The sequence below is a fragment of the Thunnus albacares genome, chromosome 24 (genome assembly GCF_914725855.1).
Source record: "Thunnus albacares chromosome 24, fThuAlb1.1, whole genome shotgun sequence".
NCBI lineage: Eukaryota > Metazoa > Chordata > Actinopteri > Scombriformes > Scombridae > Thunnus > Thunnus albacares.
This window is the reverse complement of record NC_058129.1, coordinates 3,055,036-3,072,904: the sequence shown is the minus strand read 5'-3', so window position 1 is coordinate 3,072,904 and position 17,869 is coordinate 3,055,036. Positions and strand designations below refer to the sequence as shown.

The following is a 17,869-nucleotide window of genomic DNA, read 5'->3' as shown; positions in this document are numbered from 1 at the left end:
GGTTATCTCTTGTTTCTGTAGCGCACAGCAGCTTATGAGTACAAATACACCTGCCTGGGCAGATGCTGCTTAAATGCACACTACCCCAAAATCTCGATACTTTCTGGGCAGACACTCCGACCATCAGGAAAGTGATCTAGAGGTGATAGCAACATGGCAATTTCTCTCATAGATCTGTTGGAGAAACACAGCCAGAGGGTTCCTCTTAGTGGCCAAACACTGGTTTCTTTAACGTTAAAAAGATACTTCCAGTCATTTAGGGGTTAGACTAATTAAACAACACATCTTACAGTATGCTAGAGCTGCAGTCTGCAAGTTACATATTTTCTGACTTAACTCAAGGTCAAAGATTATAATCCACAGACATCACTGTCAACACTTTTCAGCAGAGCTACTTTCTAGAGGAAACAGTCTCTATGAAACTGTTGACAGCGGTGTCTGTGAGTCATCCTGACACTATTAGGACACAAAATTCTTTTCACCTCCACTGTATCGGAGTGGCAACAGAAATGTCAGAGGATGATATTTCAAAATGTAATAATACTGGGAAAATGTATTTTTAATTTCATGCAGCCTTTAAGCTAAGCTTTCCTTCAATCTTCCCGTTTAACTTTCATCAAAAAAGCTAATAAGTTTCCATGAAAAGAATTCAAAAACTAACTTTAGTGCTATTTTTTAAGAAGCCAGTGTTTGTCCATTAAAAGCTCCTCTTTACTAATGCAGTGTTCCTGTGTTTGGCATATATTGTCATTATATTTTAGAGCCACATTACATGCAGTAATCTTACAGTCTTTGTGACCAGCACACCAGAGATTTCAGCCAGCGACGACTGTAAATCAGTTACAGAGGCGGCTGCACAAAGTGAGACATATTAAATTGAAAACCAATTAGCAGTGTTATGTGTTGAAGGTCTGCCACTCATTACTTTCATAAGGCAGCTTTCAAGGCAATATTAGCCGACTTGTATAAAATACAAAGATGCCAGATACTGTAGGTGCTGCTTGAGTTTGTAGTGTTTCAGTTGTAAACACTTTCAAATAGGCTGCAGACAGTGTGAGGCTGTATTCCTGCCGCTGTTTGCACACAATTAGTGTTGTGTAACACCAGGCCTCCTTTTTTTTCATTCTGTAAGAAGCAGCTTCTACACAGATGGAATTTGCAAGGTTAAATAAGCCATCACAGGAAACACGAAGCCTGAAAGTGGGTTTGGCAAAGTTTAATTTCAAGTTGAGTGTTTTCATATCGATCTGCACATCAGGTTACACTCTGAAAAGCCCTGAATCATTGCAGTAACAAATATGAATTCTGTTTTGAGGTGGATTTTCCCTCTAGAATAATCTGCTAACTGCTGGACCTTTTGGTTTTGGGACTGACTGCTCTGTTTCTTCCCCCTCCGCAGGTTAGCAGAAATGGAGAATCGTAATGGCTCTTATCTGAATGACAGTATCTCACCCAATGAGAGCATGTGAGAACCGCTTTTTGTTTGCTTGTTTGTTTGTTTGTTGTTTTTTTTGTTTTGCCAACCTTCTCACTCACTGATTGGCCGGCTATGTGTGAACTGGCTCTGTTGTCTTTGTTTCCATTGGCTGGTTGTGATATATGTCAGTGACTGTTAGACTATTCTGGAGACAAGCTCATATTATGGATTTATTCTTGTTTGAATTATCATATCCTACATAAACATAAACATAGCTCTGTATAGTTGAGCAGAACATAGTTGATAATATCAGCACATCTCACATGATATATTCATGTTGTCCTCAGGGGTAAGATTTTCTGATACGATGTATATATGCAATAATAGACTGTATTTGTCCTCCGTCACACTTCTTATCACAAAGTAGCATTCATGTATTCATATATATTTGTAATCTGTTTAAAGTCATCACTGTGACCATGCATTTGCTTTCCCTGATTCCCCTTTCTAAAAAAAATGTTGTAGTTAGCACCCGCAAAGAGATTCTTTTAAACACGGAACAGAGAGAGGGACATAAACAAACTGGCAGGTGTTGAGTTGATGACAATCTTGGCCTATGTGAGCATTACTCTTCTCAATTTCTCTGCGTATACCCCTGAAACCGCTGTAACTGTAATTTTGAAAAGCCAGAGCCTCCAGTTGAAACTCACAAATTCTGTTAAGGTTTTTATTTTGTGTATCGGTGTTACTGATCACCTGCAGCACTCTAAACTCTACAACATAGCCATTTGATCATTTTGACAATAGGAGGCAAACATTAATATAGAAAATGCTCTACATTGTTTATCACATTTATTGCTTCCAGCTACAGGTTGAAATCATTATAAATTTAAAACCATCAGATATTTTGACTAGTCAGGCAAAATAAAAATAAAAAATAAGACATCACTTTTTTAACTTTTGATATTTCTAAATTAAATAATAAACAACAAGCCGCTTAATCTGCTCTGTCTTAAACTCCTGACACACACAGACTCTCTATACTGACAGCCAGCTGTCTTGAAGCTTGTTACCACTACATGCCAGTTTACAGTCAATCAGCACAGTGAAATAGAAAAATAAAAAACAGCATTACAAGGAAATTAGAGGGTAAAAAAAATACACAGTAGCTGTTAAGGTCTGCTCCTCCTGTCTGAAAATATAAATTCTGTGAAGCTGGAAGCATGCAAATGAAGGTAAAATAACACAAAATGTTCCATAAAACTTGAGTTGAACAAGTGTGGACAGTAAACAACGCTCAGAAGTTGCCATCACAATTGCTAATAGAGCATCAAGCCCAAAGATTAGTATGTATTTTAGTATGTTACGTATCTCATATTCATGTCTGTGTGCGTTCTGTCTTTCGCCTCGCTGCAACATGAATATCTTTCAGAGATAATAAGAGTAAAAGTTTGAATGACTAGCATGTATGAAAGATGCACATTGAATTTAACCTGCTAGATAAAAAGCCCATAATTTAAAATAAAAAGTAAAGAATTTCTCCAGTGTAACACATCAACATAACTTGTAAAATGCAGCTTGGTTGATGAAGCATAAAAGATGAGCAGAGAGCACCCAGGGGCCGTTTTGAACCGGGCCAGCTACACTCCCTTCCCATAATGAGTTTTACTTTCAAGTCAGCAGTTATCTTGAAGGGGATTTGTTGTTTAAGCAGCACATATCTGCAGCTCTGTTAGTATTTAGAATGGAGGATTGGCCGACCTGAAAGCGGCGCAGTGAACACAGCGGCATCTAAATACCTGGCTTTATTAAAACCCTCCCAAACATCTCGGGCCGCGCGCCTCAACGCTCACAGTTGGCAGAGCGTAGCCAATCGAATCGCTCCGAAATCCAGCGTTCCAAATAGAGTTCAGGACAAATGTGTTGTGAAGACGACACCCTGGCCCTTTCTCTGTCCCTGCTGTGTTTTACACTCTTCTTCTGTGGTGCAGTCCTGTGTCACTGCTGCTGTTTCATCCACTTGCTGATTTTCTTTTTCTCCATTTTCCTCCTCTGTGTGTGTGTGTGTGTGTGTGTGTGTGTATGCATTTTTGCAACCATGTGAATGTGTGTATGTCTGCCCATCACTGGTGGGTGTGTTTGGCGTGTGTGTGTGTGTGCGTTTGCAGCGATGACGAGCACATGTTGATCCAGCACTACTGCCAGTCTCTGAACCAAGGCTCTCCTCTCAGCCAGCCCCGTAGCCCAGCCCAGATCCTCATCTCCATGGAAACGGAGGAGAAGGGAGAGCTGGAGAGGGTCCTCAATGACCTGGAGCAGGAGAACAGGTCAGTGGCATCATTTATTTACCCCAGTTATCTTAACTGGGCTCTAACTTAAATAGGATCAGTTGCCCAAAGTGACCTGATTTGCATAAACAACAAGCAGCTTGCAGCTTCCAAATAGTTTGTGTATTTCTTGAAACTGTATATTCAGTTTTAGGCGTCCTTAAAGTGAGACTGTAACTTGAGCTCGGTACTGAAAGTGCAATAAAACCCTCGCAAGTAAAAAGCCAATAAGAGTAATTTATTAAAACCCCTGTTTATCAAGCTTACATGATAGAAAAGTGATATGTTCAACTGATTTGTCTATTGTCTCCTATCTACCATTATCTGTTTATCCCGATTATCCAGGGATCTTAACATTAGTCTAATTCTTGTTGACTTTCTGGCTGAGAAACCAGCCCCTCCCCCCTCCACCAGCTGTACCTTCCAGGCAGTGAATCTGTTCACATCATCAGCATAGGGAGGATGACAGAGGACATGATGGATGAGTGACAGTGACTGATTTCACTATGTTCAATCTACACTTAGTGTTTTTATGTCCAGAATCTTATTTCATTTATTGAGATTGTAGGTTTGTACAGTGCCTTGCATTCACCCTCCATGGACTTTTTCACATTTTGCTCTGTTATAACCTGGAATTCATTTTACTGGGCTTTTTACCATTTATCAACAGAACATGCATAGTGCTTCATGGTGTAAAATACTTTTTGTTGTGCCACAAACAAAAAAAAGCAAACATCTGTTGAATGTAACAATTCACCCCCTGAGTCAATACTCAGTAAAACCACCTTTAACTGCAAACACAGCAGCAAGTCTTTTGGGGTATGTCTCTGCCAGCGTTGCACATCTACAGACTGCAATTTTTGCCCATTCATCCTGGCAAATAACTCAAGCTCAGTCAGACTGCATGGAGACAGTCTGTGAACAGCAATTTTCAAGTCTCGCCACAGATTCTCAATTGGATTGAGGTCTGGGCCTTTCTTAAGACATTAACATTCTTTGCCTTAAAACATTCCAGTGTAGTTGTGGCTGTAAGGGTCATTGTCCTGCTGGAAGGTGAACCTCTGCCCCTGTCTCACTTACAGACTGAAACAGGTTTTCTTCAAGAATTGCCTCATATTTGGCTCCATCCATCTTGCCCTCAATCCTGACCAGTCTCCCAGTACCTGCTGATAGAAAGCATCCTCACAGCATGATGCTGCCACCGCCGTGTTTCACTCAGGATGATGTGCAGTGTTGGCTTTCTCGCCACACATAGCGTTTTGCACTAGGGCCAAAAAGTTCAATTTCGGTCTCATCTGACCAGAGTACCTTCCTCCACATGTGTGCTGTGTCTCCCACATGGCTTGTGGCAAACTCCAAATGGGATTTCTCATGACTTCTTTTCAGCAACAGCTTTCTTCTCACCACTCTTCCATAAAGGCCAGATTTGTGGAGTGCACGACTAATAGTTGTCAGTTTAGGTGGATTAGATTTAACGCTGCTCCATGAGATATTCAAAGCTTAGGATATGTTTTTATAACCTAACCCTGCTGTGTACTTTTCCACAAGTTTATTCCAGACCTGTTCGGTGAGCTTCTTGGTCTACATGATGTTTGTTTAGTAATGTTCTCAAACAAACTCTGAGGTATGCACAGTACAGGTGTATTTATATTGAGGTGAATAATATATACACAGGTGGACTCTATTGAACTAACTACGTGACCTCTGAAGGCACGTGGTTGCACTTATTTAGCCTTATTTAGGGCTTTCACAGCAAAGGGGGTGAATACATATGCACTCAACACTTTTCAGATTTTTATTTTGAAAACCATGTAATATTCCCCCCCAACTTCTAAATGACGGACTGTTTTGTGTTGGTCCGTTACATACAACCCCAATAAAATCCATTTAATTTATGATTGTAACATGACAAAATGTCCGGGGAGGTGAATACTTATGCGAGCATACCAATAAGGATTATCAATAAGAGTAGTATTATTGATAAAATCCTAACAATACCCATGCCTTCTTGTGACTAGTGACACTAGTGAAGGCTTAATAAACGTACAATTAATACACAGCTTAGATAAAACTCATATCACCCAACTAGCCTTGTTTAACTGTTGCACTCTTTTCTGTCATCTACTGTTTGTATCTCTCTGCTTTAGTTTGTTATTATGATTTGTTGATTCTAAAGGAAAAAGATAAGTGTACTTTAGCTGGTGTGTTATATTTACTGTATAATTTATCTGTTTTGCTAGGTTCTCCTCGACAATCAATAAAACAAAAGTTCAGCTTCTGTCCTAAGCAGTGGGAGTTTAATATTTCACACGGTGCTAGAAGCAGTCCATTGATTCCTCCGCTGTCCTCTCTGCAGGAAGCTGCAATCCGAGTACGACCGTCTGAAGAAGGCCCACGACAGGAAGGGCTTGTCCCCGCTGCCGTCGCCCCCGGAGATGCTCCCGGTGTCACCGCAGAGCGCACGCGACGCCGAGCTAATCGCAGAGGCCAAACTGCTGCGACAGCACAAAGGTCGTCTGGAAGCCCGAATGCAGATCCTGGAGGACCACAACAAACAGCTGGAGTCCCAACTGCACAGGCTGAGACAGCTACTGGAGCAGGTACATGTAATGAGTATACTTTGATCCGGATTACACACATCCGTTCACTTGTTTAACATTTTTTTAAATTGACAAATATAAAGGTTGCTCTTCTCCTTTTCCACTAAGCCCTCGTTCCAAACATCATCAGGTTTTTTCTGTGCGTGTTAAATCAGTCTAACGTTTCACTTCATCTGTTATTCACTCATATTACACAAGTAACAGAATGCAAGTTTTGCATTTGCATGTTAAGTTTTGCATAACACAGTGTTAGATTTTGTTGAAGGGCTTGGGGCCTGCTGTGAGTGGGTTTGTGATGTTAGGGCAGATCATCTGCTTAATTAGTGATAGTGAAAACAGGTGTGCATCATTAGGCGCTGTAGGCAGTGAGTGACTCTGCACTGTTATGATGTGGGAGGATAGGTAAAACTGTTCTGGAGAATATTACATTCTGTTAGATTTGGTGCATTCATAGCTGTGTATGTGAGCATAGAAAATACTATGAAATTATATACAAGCATTTGTCTTTTACTCATAATTGCTGCAAATCTGATGATGAGGATAACTATTATCCACGAGCACTGACTAGTGACTTTAGACCTGTCAGGTTTAGGTTTTGACAACCTCTAATATATTATTAAATACAGCATATCAGACTCTGTCAGTCCTGGACTTATTTATATCATTGTCCCTGATGAGTCCATCAACTCTAGTAGTTGGTTCATTTCTTTACCATATCCTGAGTTCAAAATGAGACCATAAATGTCTGATATTGACTTGTATCTTGTTGTTCCGTCAAATCAAATATTCACCAAACAAAACATAAAAAGTTATTTAAAAGTCTCTCAATTTGATCATGTGAGTTTGTCAAACCTGAATAAAGCTGCTTCAAATCCCTCACTAGGCTGTTATGATCAAAAAAGATGAAAAAACCACCTCTTCCTCTTTCTCAGCATCAGCTGTTAAAAGGTTCCCAGGCAGGACTCAAACCAGGGATGATGCAGTTCAAGTCCAGCTGGGGAACTTTGTTGCATTTGGTTCTCCATCTTTCTCTCTACATACAATAAAAAGCTCAGTCTCAAAGTCTCAGAGTTGACGTGAACTCAGAGCTCAGGCTTCGCTGCTTCCTCCACACTGTCTGACTGACTGCCAGTAACAGCTGACAGAGTATCTGGCCAACTCCCCACTCCCACACATACACTCCACTTCCCTTTTGACTCTTCTAATTAAGCTGGGTGGCACGGTTGCCAATTTGTTGTGTATCTAATGTGTGTGTGTGTGTGTGTGTGTGTGTGTGTGTGTGTGTGTGTGTGTGTCTCAGACGGATTCCAAGGTGAACGGCACAGCTCTGTCCTCTCCCTCCACCTCGTCCCAGCGCTCCGACTCCTCCCTCCCTCTGCTCCGTGTGGCTGCCAGCCAGACTACTGATACAATGGGTAAGAATACACACACACACACACACACACACACACACACACACACACACACACACACACACACACACTCTCCCACTTAAATCCTTTAATTTGCATCCACCCTTTTAAAAGCATGGAGGATATAAATAGAGTGTGATTTCACAGCTTGCAGAGACCACGCTGTTGGACGTTGTTTGACATCAGACTACAATGCTCTGTTACATAACATATTGTGTTCACACTTCCCAAACACTTAACCAATGTGACTGGGCATTATTTTACTAGCCAGGATTCAGAAAGTAGAAAAAGCTTCATCTCTCTCTCTCTCTGCCTCCCCCCCCCCTTCCTGTTCCAGGTGATGATGAGCTGTCCAGCCCTTCCCAAGATGCATCTGGGCTGGAGGAAGTGATGGAACAGCTCAACAATTCTTTCCCTCATAGCCAGGGTATGGAATGTCAATTTGTTTTTGTAAACAATATCCAGTTTTTATTTCATTTCAGGCTGAGAAGTCAGATAAGTATCTGCAGTGATAAAGTATCTTTGCTCAGACAGTCGTCCCCGTTCCTGGAGGCAGAAAGGATCTGATTTGTTGTGATCTGATTAAAGTTCTGTTTTCTTCCTTGGAAGGATAAAAGAATGTTTTTGAATTTAACCTTTTAAGTGAAGCTTTCCTTTAGGCTATCAACTATGAGAAAATATAAAAGTTAGACAGTTTGAGCTCATTAAAAGTGTAACTCGTCTAATTAGCAAACATTAACGGTGGGGGTGTGTTATATAAGCTCTACAGGTGGCTGTAGCCTAAAGAAAGCAGGTTATGAAAGGTGCATACTGTTCTCTTCCACAGTGATTTTTATTCACCCAATAAACTCTATTTTATTCATGTATTTACAGCCTATAACCATCTCTATATAGTGCTTCTTATTGCTGCTGGATTACAGTTGTAATTGCAAAGTAATGTTCTGCTGCACTGTAAACAGACACAACAGCTGCTCTTTTGCTGCATTTCTGACAAAGTAGCTGTTCAAGGATGTTTGCTGGACTGTTAAACCGCACCAGATGTTACCATGGTAACCACAGGTGTCACCAGATCTCCCGAGATATCAATCTTAAGGATTAAAACTTTCAGTCACGTTCAGGAGAGCATCACCAGTCATACACCGACTCTCTGATGAGAACTTTTCATGTTTGTCCTAAAATAGAACAAAGTAAATAATAAGAAGAAAAATCAATATTTAAAAATAAGCAAAATAAGTTAAATTAAATATGTAAACAATAAGTAAATAAATGAAAATAGGGGAAGAAAAAGAGAGCTTTTGTTGATAAAGTGTCAGAATGTAGCCTTCATTAGATGTTATCTGTGTCACCCTCGTTTCAAGGCACTTCATCATGCTCTATACCAATATATGTGAGAGTGGAAAGGTTGTATATTGTATTTTTTATGCTCTCACTAAACTGTATTGCAGTGTATTATAGCTGTTAGCCTTAAGTGAAGCGTTTCTTGCCCTTCAGACATCTCTCTTCCTCTCCATTACTGAGACAAGGCTGATTTTTCCTCTTTCTTCCTTTCTTTTCTTCTTTTCCTCCTTTTCTCCATGAGCCAGGAGGGAGAAGGGGACACCCATGAAAGGTTAGTGGCTCAACTTTCTCTTTCCACCTTCTTCTTTGTTTTCCACCTCTCTGTGTATTCCCACTGCACAAGCATCACATCTGTACCACCTCTGGCCACCAGCATCACCATCTGTACTTCAACTAGAACATACATAGTAAAGTCATAATAAACAGAATTGGATTAATATTGATATTGAATTTTTTGGCTCTGTTATAGCCAATAGAAGTGTGCACAAAGCATCCAGCAGAGAGACATTATGGCAGAGTGGAGACGTCACGGCACAGTGATGCAGTGGAAAAAAAGCAAATATCTGCCAACCCCTCCTCCTTCAGTCTTTAATTTCCTCTCCCTTCTCTGTCCTGTCTCACACCACTGCTCTCTTCCTCACAGCGGGGAGTAGAGTGTGTGTTACTGTTGCAGCCTGCCATGTGTGTCTGTGTGTACATTTCACACTGTGTGAATGTTACACTTGAATGAGGTTCACAGTAAGATGCAGCCACAATTTAATGTGATAGAAATTGTTTTGTGGAACATTGTTTCTTAAACATGAATTTCTTATGGGTAAACATTAAAAAAACCATCCAACAACGTTTCCTGTATGTGAGAATAGTTTTGACTAAAAAACTAAAAAAGCACATTTATTTGTGATATAATTTAGAGCAGAATCTGAGTTTAATAATGAATGTTAACACATGGCTGTTTGTCTCTTTGTGTTCTAATTCTGCACACTGAGGGAGCTATTGTAGACTGATAACCAGACTGAAATGCCATGTTGTTTTCACTACACTGATGTTTTTATTTTTTTTATTTTTTTATTCAGAGATGTGGGCAGAGATTTAGAGATCTGAAACTGAGCTGATATAAAACTTACACAAAGGGAAGGAAGTTGGCTTGACTTTAATGTTTTATGATGCAAATAGCATCATAGGGTTGTTTTTGTAAGGCTGCAGGCAGAACATGCTGCATAGTGCACGACAAATCACCGTTTGGCTACACTTCATAAATCACACTTGGTCACACTAGAAACACTTTTGGGAATCTCAACATCCACAGCCCTTCATAATGTTACATTAGTTTAGTACGACTAATGTAAAAAAAAAGGTTGTCAATAGATCTTTTTCGTGGCGTCGTCACTTTTCCTGTCATATGTCTGTCAGCTTGTGTTAACCTGCAGTGTGCATCACTACTACTTCTCTCTCTCTCTCTCTCCAGGTCCCAGCATTGGCAGTTTGTTCCACATGGCCGATGATCTGGGCCGCGCCATGGAGTCACTGGTCAACGTGATGACAGACGAGCAGAGCGCCGAACAGCACGAGGCCCTGCCCTTCTGATCCCGCCCCTGCCCAACCTTACTTCCTGCCTCCTCCCTCCCTCCCTCCTCCCCCTCCCTCCCTACCTATCGCATGCTTTTCTAGTCAAAACAACTGGATTGGAAACACAGTTTACAAAGAGAATATATAACGTCTATTTTTGTGAAGGATTGCGGTTCCAGCAACGACGCGTAAAAAACAAAAGAAAAAAAAAACATTATAACTTGTAGATTTCAGTAGTTTCTTAAAACGTCCTGAAGTTGTTTTATTATTAACAGAGGCTGGTTTTTAAACTTCTATGCAATTGTATAAAACAGGAGTGGGGGGGGGAGGGGGGAGACAAAGAAAGATGAGATACAAATAAGTGTGTTCAGTGTGGTCGTATATTTGCCATCTCTTTGTAATTTGGGGAAACAGCAAAAGCATTTCAGACATTTGTATCAAAAAAAAGAATGATTGTAAATCATAAGGGTGCTTTCTAAGAGGAAAATGTCTTTCTATAACAGCGTACACTACTGTCAAGGTAATGCAGGCATCCTGGATCTTTACAGTACGTTGTCTGTGAGACTGTGTGTGAGTTTGTGTATGACTGTGTGAGTTTGTGTGTGACTGTGTGTGTGTGTGTGAGAGAGAGAGAGAGACAGAGAGTGTGTGTGGTGGTGCCTAACTTCCACATAACATTACAGCTTTTTTTTTTTTTTTTTTTTGCTTTGGCTGACAAACCTCATGTTATATTTGAATTATTCAATCATTTACTCATCCGTCCGCCCGTCCATCCATCCATCCATCCATCTATTCATCTTCCCCATTGTTAACATCTCTATGGCAACAGATTTTATACCTGTATTTGTTTTCAGCTCAGTGTACTGTGTGCACAGACAGACAGAGTAAAAGGCGCGATTCAGAACTGAGACATGTCAACAAGGTCACTTGAAACATAATGCATGTAAAAGGAAATTATTAGATGCACATCATTTGTTATTAGTCATTTAAAAAAAAACTAAGCTTAAATCTTTTTTTTTTCTTGAACAGTGCAAAAACAATCCATGAAATGGTGATAAAGTACAAACTGTAAGTAATATCCATGTTATTTATTAATAACAGAAAAGTTCAACCTGCATTTACCATGGCCTGTCCCTGTTTGAAATATTATTATTATATTTTAGGCCACAAGCAAGTATTTTTTGGCATTATCTTCCAGACTTGATGTAAATGTTACTTTACTCCAACAGCTGTGAGAAAAGCTGCAACTGAGCTGAGTCATAGTATGTTTGGCCATGCATATTCAAAGAGGTACTCCAGTGATTTAGTGTTGCTCTTCCATAAAGCTGCGCTAAGAAACAGACTGAAAAAGAAAATCAAAATCAAAGCAGCAGAGGCTGAGATATGCTGACTTTTAGCTCCAGAACTGTTGGATACTGCCTATGATAACCCTGACTAGAGTTACACAGTATCATACAACTGTTTAGATATGTTGAGTAGCATTTCCCATGAGGAGTAAAAGTTCTTCATGTGTAAAGTCATTAGGAGTGTACCCAGCTATTTATGCTATGGAGCAATGTTTTTAAGAGTCAAGTTAATAAATTGCAGATTGTTTTATGCTATTCCACTTATTGACAGTTGGTGGCGGTCCGCGCCAAGTAACGTAGCAATGTACAAACAATGGCAGTGAAGAAGAAGACTGCAAGCTAACAAAAATGGTAATAAATAAGGCAGGTTTCCAGTCCTTCAAAATATGGATTCTGAGTATGATCTCTGAGGAAGGAAATATATTCAACATGTTTTTTTAGTCCTTAAGAATACACACAATGTGATTTGGTGAAAAACTGTAATCATGACCTTGTTTACCAAAACAAAATTCCACAGGTACCTTTAACTGATGTTTCAAGTGGCTTCTTCAGTCACAGATGTGAAAATAACATCTTCTCAGTATTCTCTGTAGCCAGCATAACTTTGTTAATTTGATGATTATCCTTGTAGAAGAAGATTAGAGCTGCATTTTTTATGTCATCTTCAGTTCTGCATCGGGCCTTGACAGAATCTTTGAAAAATACATTTTGGAGTGCAGTTGGATGCAAAAAGCAAATCTTCCTGATTCTTGCACTGACATGTAAAGTGAGGATTTTAATTCTATCACTAAGATGCTCTGAAAGTGTCTTTTTAAGGCCTGTTGAGTACATACAGTACACTGTATTGGTTTATAAGTTGACAGTCTCTCCCTGTCAAAAGTACTGTAAGAGGAACTTAGAGGAATGTTTTATGAATTTTTAATTAGAATCTGAGCACTACAGTGTTACAAGGCTGCTAGCTTGAGATTATTTTTGAGGAACAAATATTTGAGTTCTAGGAAGCCCAGTAACGCAAGCTCTACCTCGTGTGAATTGTCCAAGTCCGGTTCGGAGACAATTTCTCTACTGTACTCAATCCTGCACTCCTCTCAGATTGTTGATTATTAATTGATTATTACTGGCTGATTGATTCACGTCAGATATCCTAATCGCTCCGTACATGTTCTACTGCACTGTAGGAGCCTCAAATCTGAATGTTTTAGATGCATTCACTGCATTTCTCATCTATATCAGAGATTTTATATGACTCAAGTATAAAAACATTTTACACAAATCAAATGAATCAGTGTGCACTACTGTCATACCTGGAACATACTAGATATTGTTTTCTGTGTGTGTTCATTCTAAGAGTGTTACATTTTGTCTTTGGTTAAAAGGGTATTTTGTTTTGTGCTGTGTGAGGTGTTACGATATTAGCATGTGTGACTAAATAAAATCCATCCTAATTTAATGTATAACCACTCAGAGAAGTCCGCGGTGAGCATCACGGCGTTATACACACGTGTGTTTTTGCCATCATATTCTTGCAGCATGATCCAAGAGGTTTTCGTTTTGATCCAGACACTGAATTTGATTGATTTCTTTGTTTGTTTTTTTCATTTCTAACTTTTCATTGTCACATCATTTTTCCAATAACGCGTCAATACTTCACAACATATCAGATTCCACCAAATATATGCCTTACTACTGTATTATAAAATGCTTTACTGTATATCAATAAAGCACGCAGTTATGTTGAGTTGACTCGCCTCTTTGATTTGCTGTTTATTTTTTCACCAGGATTAGATTAAATGCTTGGTATAAATGCACAAACACATTTAACAACAGTGTTAAAAATCTATTGCATAGAAAGTCTGTTTACAGTACAACTCAATTATACAACTTTTACACTGACAGGACAAGAACACCCATATTCTTGGTGTACAATGAAAACAATCATATGAATGTATAAAAATGAAATAAAACACTAAATTAATTTTTCTAAAGTAGAAGAAAATATTTCCACAGAAACTGAAGCGTTTTCTGAAAACCACTGATGTCAGCTGTTGTCAAACTGATGTTTGTCTTTAAGTCTCTGACAATCTGCTTCAGAGTAGAAGCAACAGCTTAGTGTCACTTTAATACAATATTTTTTATTCATTTATTTTTTTCAAGTTAAAATTTGCTGATCTGGTGAAATATATACACATCAACTGTGATATACAATATAATAAATTACTGTACCTCTGCTGGAGCCCTTTCATTTTTTTAAAGGCACATTCTTTTTTTCTTTTTTTCTCACCACTGCAAAAAGTTGTAAATACTTTATTGACATGGTATCACCTTATAAAGTTGTTATGGAAAACTAGTTAGCAAACAGTTGCTTATTTCCACATCCAGCAGACACAGAACAACATTATTCATTTGGAATCATGCCCGTGTCCACCTGATGAAAGGAAGTACAATATTCACTCTGGCTCTGTAGCTGTTTATTGCCTCACTACGTTCACCAGCTAGTTGTGAACTTTGACAGTCTGCTGCTGGAAACAAGTCTAATGAAAACTGAAAAGCTGAAACTGAACTAAACAATAAAGTTATAAGCTATAAAAATCAAAACAACGAGCTGAAAGAAGCTAAAAAGCTGTGTAGCGCTGAGGGGAAACTGCCTAGCTGGTCATAATTCTCTGTGGGTTCTCTGCTATGAGTGACACCTTTCACATTAGACATGGTCATTTGATCTGTTGTCAATGGAAAATATTAATTGGAGCAGCTTAAATGATACAGTATACCTGTGTAAAAGGAACCACAGCATTATAAGCAAGTATAGTCTGTCTTTAAGCTGTTAAAATATAAATTTCCCTCTTTTGGTTTCTGATTTTTTTGCCAAAGGATAACAAGTTATTTATAGAGCAGATATGTATGCTGTAGTAGACAAATGCAATTTAATTTCAGCTGGGCTTCAATTATGACAAGCTGTACATGAAGCAGATCAGTGCTTGAGGTGGGGAATTGTGGGTTGGCATGGTTGTAGTCCTTATTTTACAACACTAAAGAGTCACTGCAGTCTTCCACTTTGATCAAAGTTACTTGAAGCTTCTTTATCAGAAGTCATTCTACAAATAATTAGACTGAGTCAAAGTTTTGGACCACTCATCTCTTAGAAGTTTTATGCATTCTAGCTCTGACCCTCAGCACTAAGCTCTAACATTTTGCCCTAAAGCTCCACATTCCTCTCCACATGCTTATCAGAGTGTGTCTGAACGACCTCATCTTGTATGCGTATAGAATTGGATTGAGGGCTGAGTTGGCGTGCGAAAGCAAGATGGCTGCAAGTGTGAGCGTCATGGGCACCTCACACTGCGGACAGAGCAGCAGGACACAGTTGATGATGTGGATGGGCATCCAGCACACCATGAAGAGGAACAGGACCATGAACAAGGAGATGGCCTTCTGCAGCTCGTGGCGGGTGCGGGCGTTGGATTTGGCCTGGTTGGACTCTCCTGGACGGGGGTCAGCAGGGTCAAGGCTGGTAGAAGCAGCTGAGGCCATCCTGATCCCTGGTTGTGGAAAGACAGTGGTAGTCTCTGTATCAATAAGAGACCCAAAGCTAGACTCTTCCCTGGCTCTATTTAAAACCCTCCCTTCAGCCTCACATCTACTCTTCATTTCCTTGGATTGTTGGCCGGTTCCTCTTCCTGCCCCCGTGTCTGCTCCACCTCCTGCGCTTCCCCCAGCAGATGAAACTCCAGTGTCCTCTGTCACAGTCCCAGAGCTCCCACAGCCAGCAGCTGTGTTCCCTGCGGTGCCCCTGGCCACAGCGATGCGTCTGAGCTGGCGGCGGACGGTGAGGAAGATGTGGCCATAGATGACGAACATGGCCACCAGCGGCACCAGCAGGCAGCAGAAGAAGTTGAAGTACACCATGTAGCTCATGTCCACCACACAGGTGAAGATGCAGTAGCTGGAATGACAGCAGGGGGGCGATGTGATATTTTCCTGCCTTCATTCATTCATCTATTGATTTCATGTTCCTGAAATGTTTCCATTCATTCATCCATTCATTTCATTATCCTGCAGCCTTCCCATTCATTCATCCATTCATTAATCTCTCAATTTTGGGGTATCCTGTATTCTTATCAGTCATTCATGACTTCCCATTCACTCATTCATCTACTCAGTTATCTATTCATCCGTCCATTCTCCCTCCTCTCCACAACATCCTCTTAGAATCTTACTTTGAGTCTGCTGGTTGTCTCTTCCAGTCCATGAGTGGCACAGATCCAGAGATGACTCCCAGGCCCCAGGTGACCAGCAGGGCCAGCCAGGCGTTCCTGGGGCTCATGATACGCTGGTACTGGAAGGGCAGGAGGATCGCCACGTAGCGCTCCGCTGCTACCGCCAGCAGGCTCAGGATGGAGCTCTGGCAGAAAGAGGAGCATTTTTCAAGAATCACATTAAAAACATAATTGCATGCAATGTTCACTGTCCTGCCCTACAGAAATCCACCTTAATTATCAGAACTAATTAAATTCTTTATCCATTATAGTCTCTGTAAATGCTGCTACCTGTGTGAGCACCATCAGGATGCTGAGCAGCACCAGACAGAGGGGCAAGTCATGGCGAGGTCGACCCAGGTCTGTCAGCACGGCGCAGGGAATGGCCACCAAGCCCACGAGGATGTCAGACACCGCCAATGATACCTTCACACACACATTACTCCTTTAGAAATGTACTTTTAATTTTCCTAAACCACATATGTATACATATATTTTAGTCTAAAACACAAAATGTGTAATACATTTCATTCATTACTGTATATTTGAACAGGCTGTATATACTGTACATAACCACCTGGCAGGAATAAAACAGATTTCCTCACCAGGAAGTAATTGGTGACAGTACGCAGCTCCTTGTTTCTGGTAACAGCCAGGCAGACCAGGACGTTGCCCATGATGGCAAACACAGCGATAATGAGCTCGCTGGCAATATAAAACCCTTTAAAACTGGGTTGGAATCCATACGGCATCTCTGCTGTACAGCCTCCAGGTGTCACGTTCATGATGACAGGGTTACAGATATTCCACAGTTATGGAAAACCTGTATACACGATATAGATTTTGTCTTAGAACTACTAATTGACCCAGTGATAAATATCAAGCTTCTGGTGCAAATATAATACTGTATAAGGATAATATTTTAAAGCAAGAATGCACAAAGCACTGCAGTAAACAAACTGAAAGAGAACAGCCTCTTGTAGAGCAGCAATGAGTTCACATTTTCAAATAAATGGAAAGAAACTTCGTCCACCATCATGCTTGTAGGCCCACTCCTTAAAATCTCTGAGCACAGAGAAACTTTCCACTTTCAGCAGATGAATGTGAAAACACATCGGCACATACATCAATTTGTACAGAGAAGCTCAAACATCCAGCTGTAGGAACATGAAGAAAAACATATTTTTGAATGGAGGGGGCCTTTAACTATACTTTCTCTATGCAAGGACAGACAAGTAGACAGGATATAAATCAATAGATAACACATAGTTATTCTGTATGTATACATAGATATAATACTGTACAATACCAAGCATAGTATAATATGTAAAGGCTCATGTAAACTCTCATTATGCTGAACTAATACTGAGAAGAGCCAGTTAAACCAGAGTTTCTTGTTCTTTTAAACTCTTTAAATCTCAAAAACTGTTGTATTTGTGTCAATCTGATTAAAGGACAATGGGTTCTCTCCACTTTGGTTTCATTTTACTTTGGAACACAAAGAAAATCACATGCAACAGGTGTACAAATCATCCATTTAATTTGCCTTCTGTTTCTGGTAAACGTGTATAACATTCATGCCAAAAGAAAGAAAGAGCTTCTAAAATTCC

The 17,869-nt window shown here is 40.1% G+C and overlaps 2 protein-coding genes across 12 annotated transcripts in view; one reads left to right on the top strand and one right to left on the bottom strand.

The window, feature by feature from the left end:
• dmd (dystrophin) overlaps positions 1-13,744 on the top strand; it is a 320,693-nt gene extending 306,949 nt beyond the window's left edge. For 7 of the 11 annotated variants that reach the window (XM_044344903.1, XM_044344896.1, XM_044344895.1 and 4 more), the window contains 6 exons: positions 1,400-1,465; positions 3,586-3,744; positions 6,101-6,344; positions 7,645-7,759; positions 8,094-8,183; positions 10,560-13,744. In XM_044344903.1, the coding sequence (XP_044200838.1) occupies positions 1,400-1,465; positions 3,586-3,744; positions 6,101-6,344; positions 7,645-7,759; positions 8,094-8,183; positions 10,560-10,678 (793 nt within the window). In that variant the 3' untranslated portion in view covers positions 10,679-13,744. Of the gene's footprint in view, positions 1-1,399; positions 1,466-3,585; positions 3,745-6,100; positions 6,345-7,644; positions 7,760-8,093; positions 8,184-9,339; positions 9,366-10,559 lie in introns of all 11 variants that reach the window. The other 4 variants (XM_044344902.1, XM_044344898.1, XM_044344899.1 and 1 more) reach the window with 2 other exon arrangements.
• A 1,442-nt stretch (positions 13,745-15,186) lies between these two features.
• On the bottom strand, positions 15,187-17,070 carry LOC122976606 (adenosine receptor A2a-like). Its single transcript, XM_044345179.1, has 6 exons — positions 16,865-17,070; positions 16,551-16,685; positions 16,221-16,405; positions 15,799-15,946; positions 15,622-15,654; positions 15,187-15,471 (listed from the first exon to the last, which is right to left on the bottom strand). The coding sequence occupies exons 1-6, from the start codon at positions 17,042-17,044 to the stop codon at positions 15,187-15,189; spliced, it is 966 nt and encodes a 321-aa protein (XP_044201114.1). The 5' UTR covers positions 17,045-17,070.
• Positions 17,071-17,869: the final 799 nt, after the last annotated feature.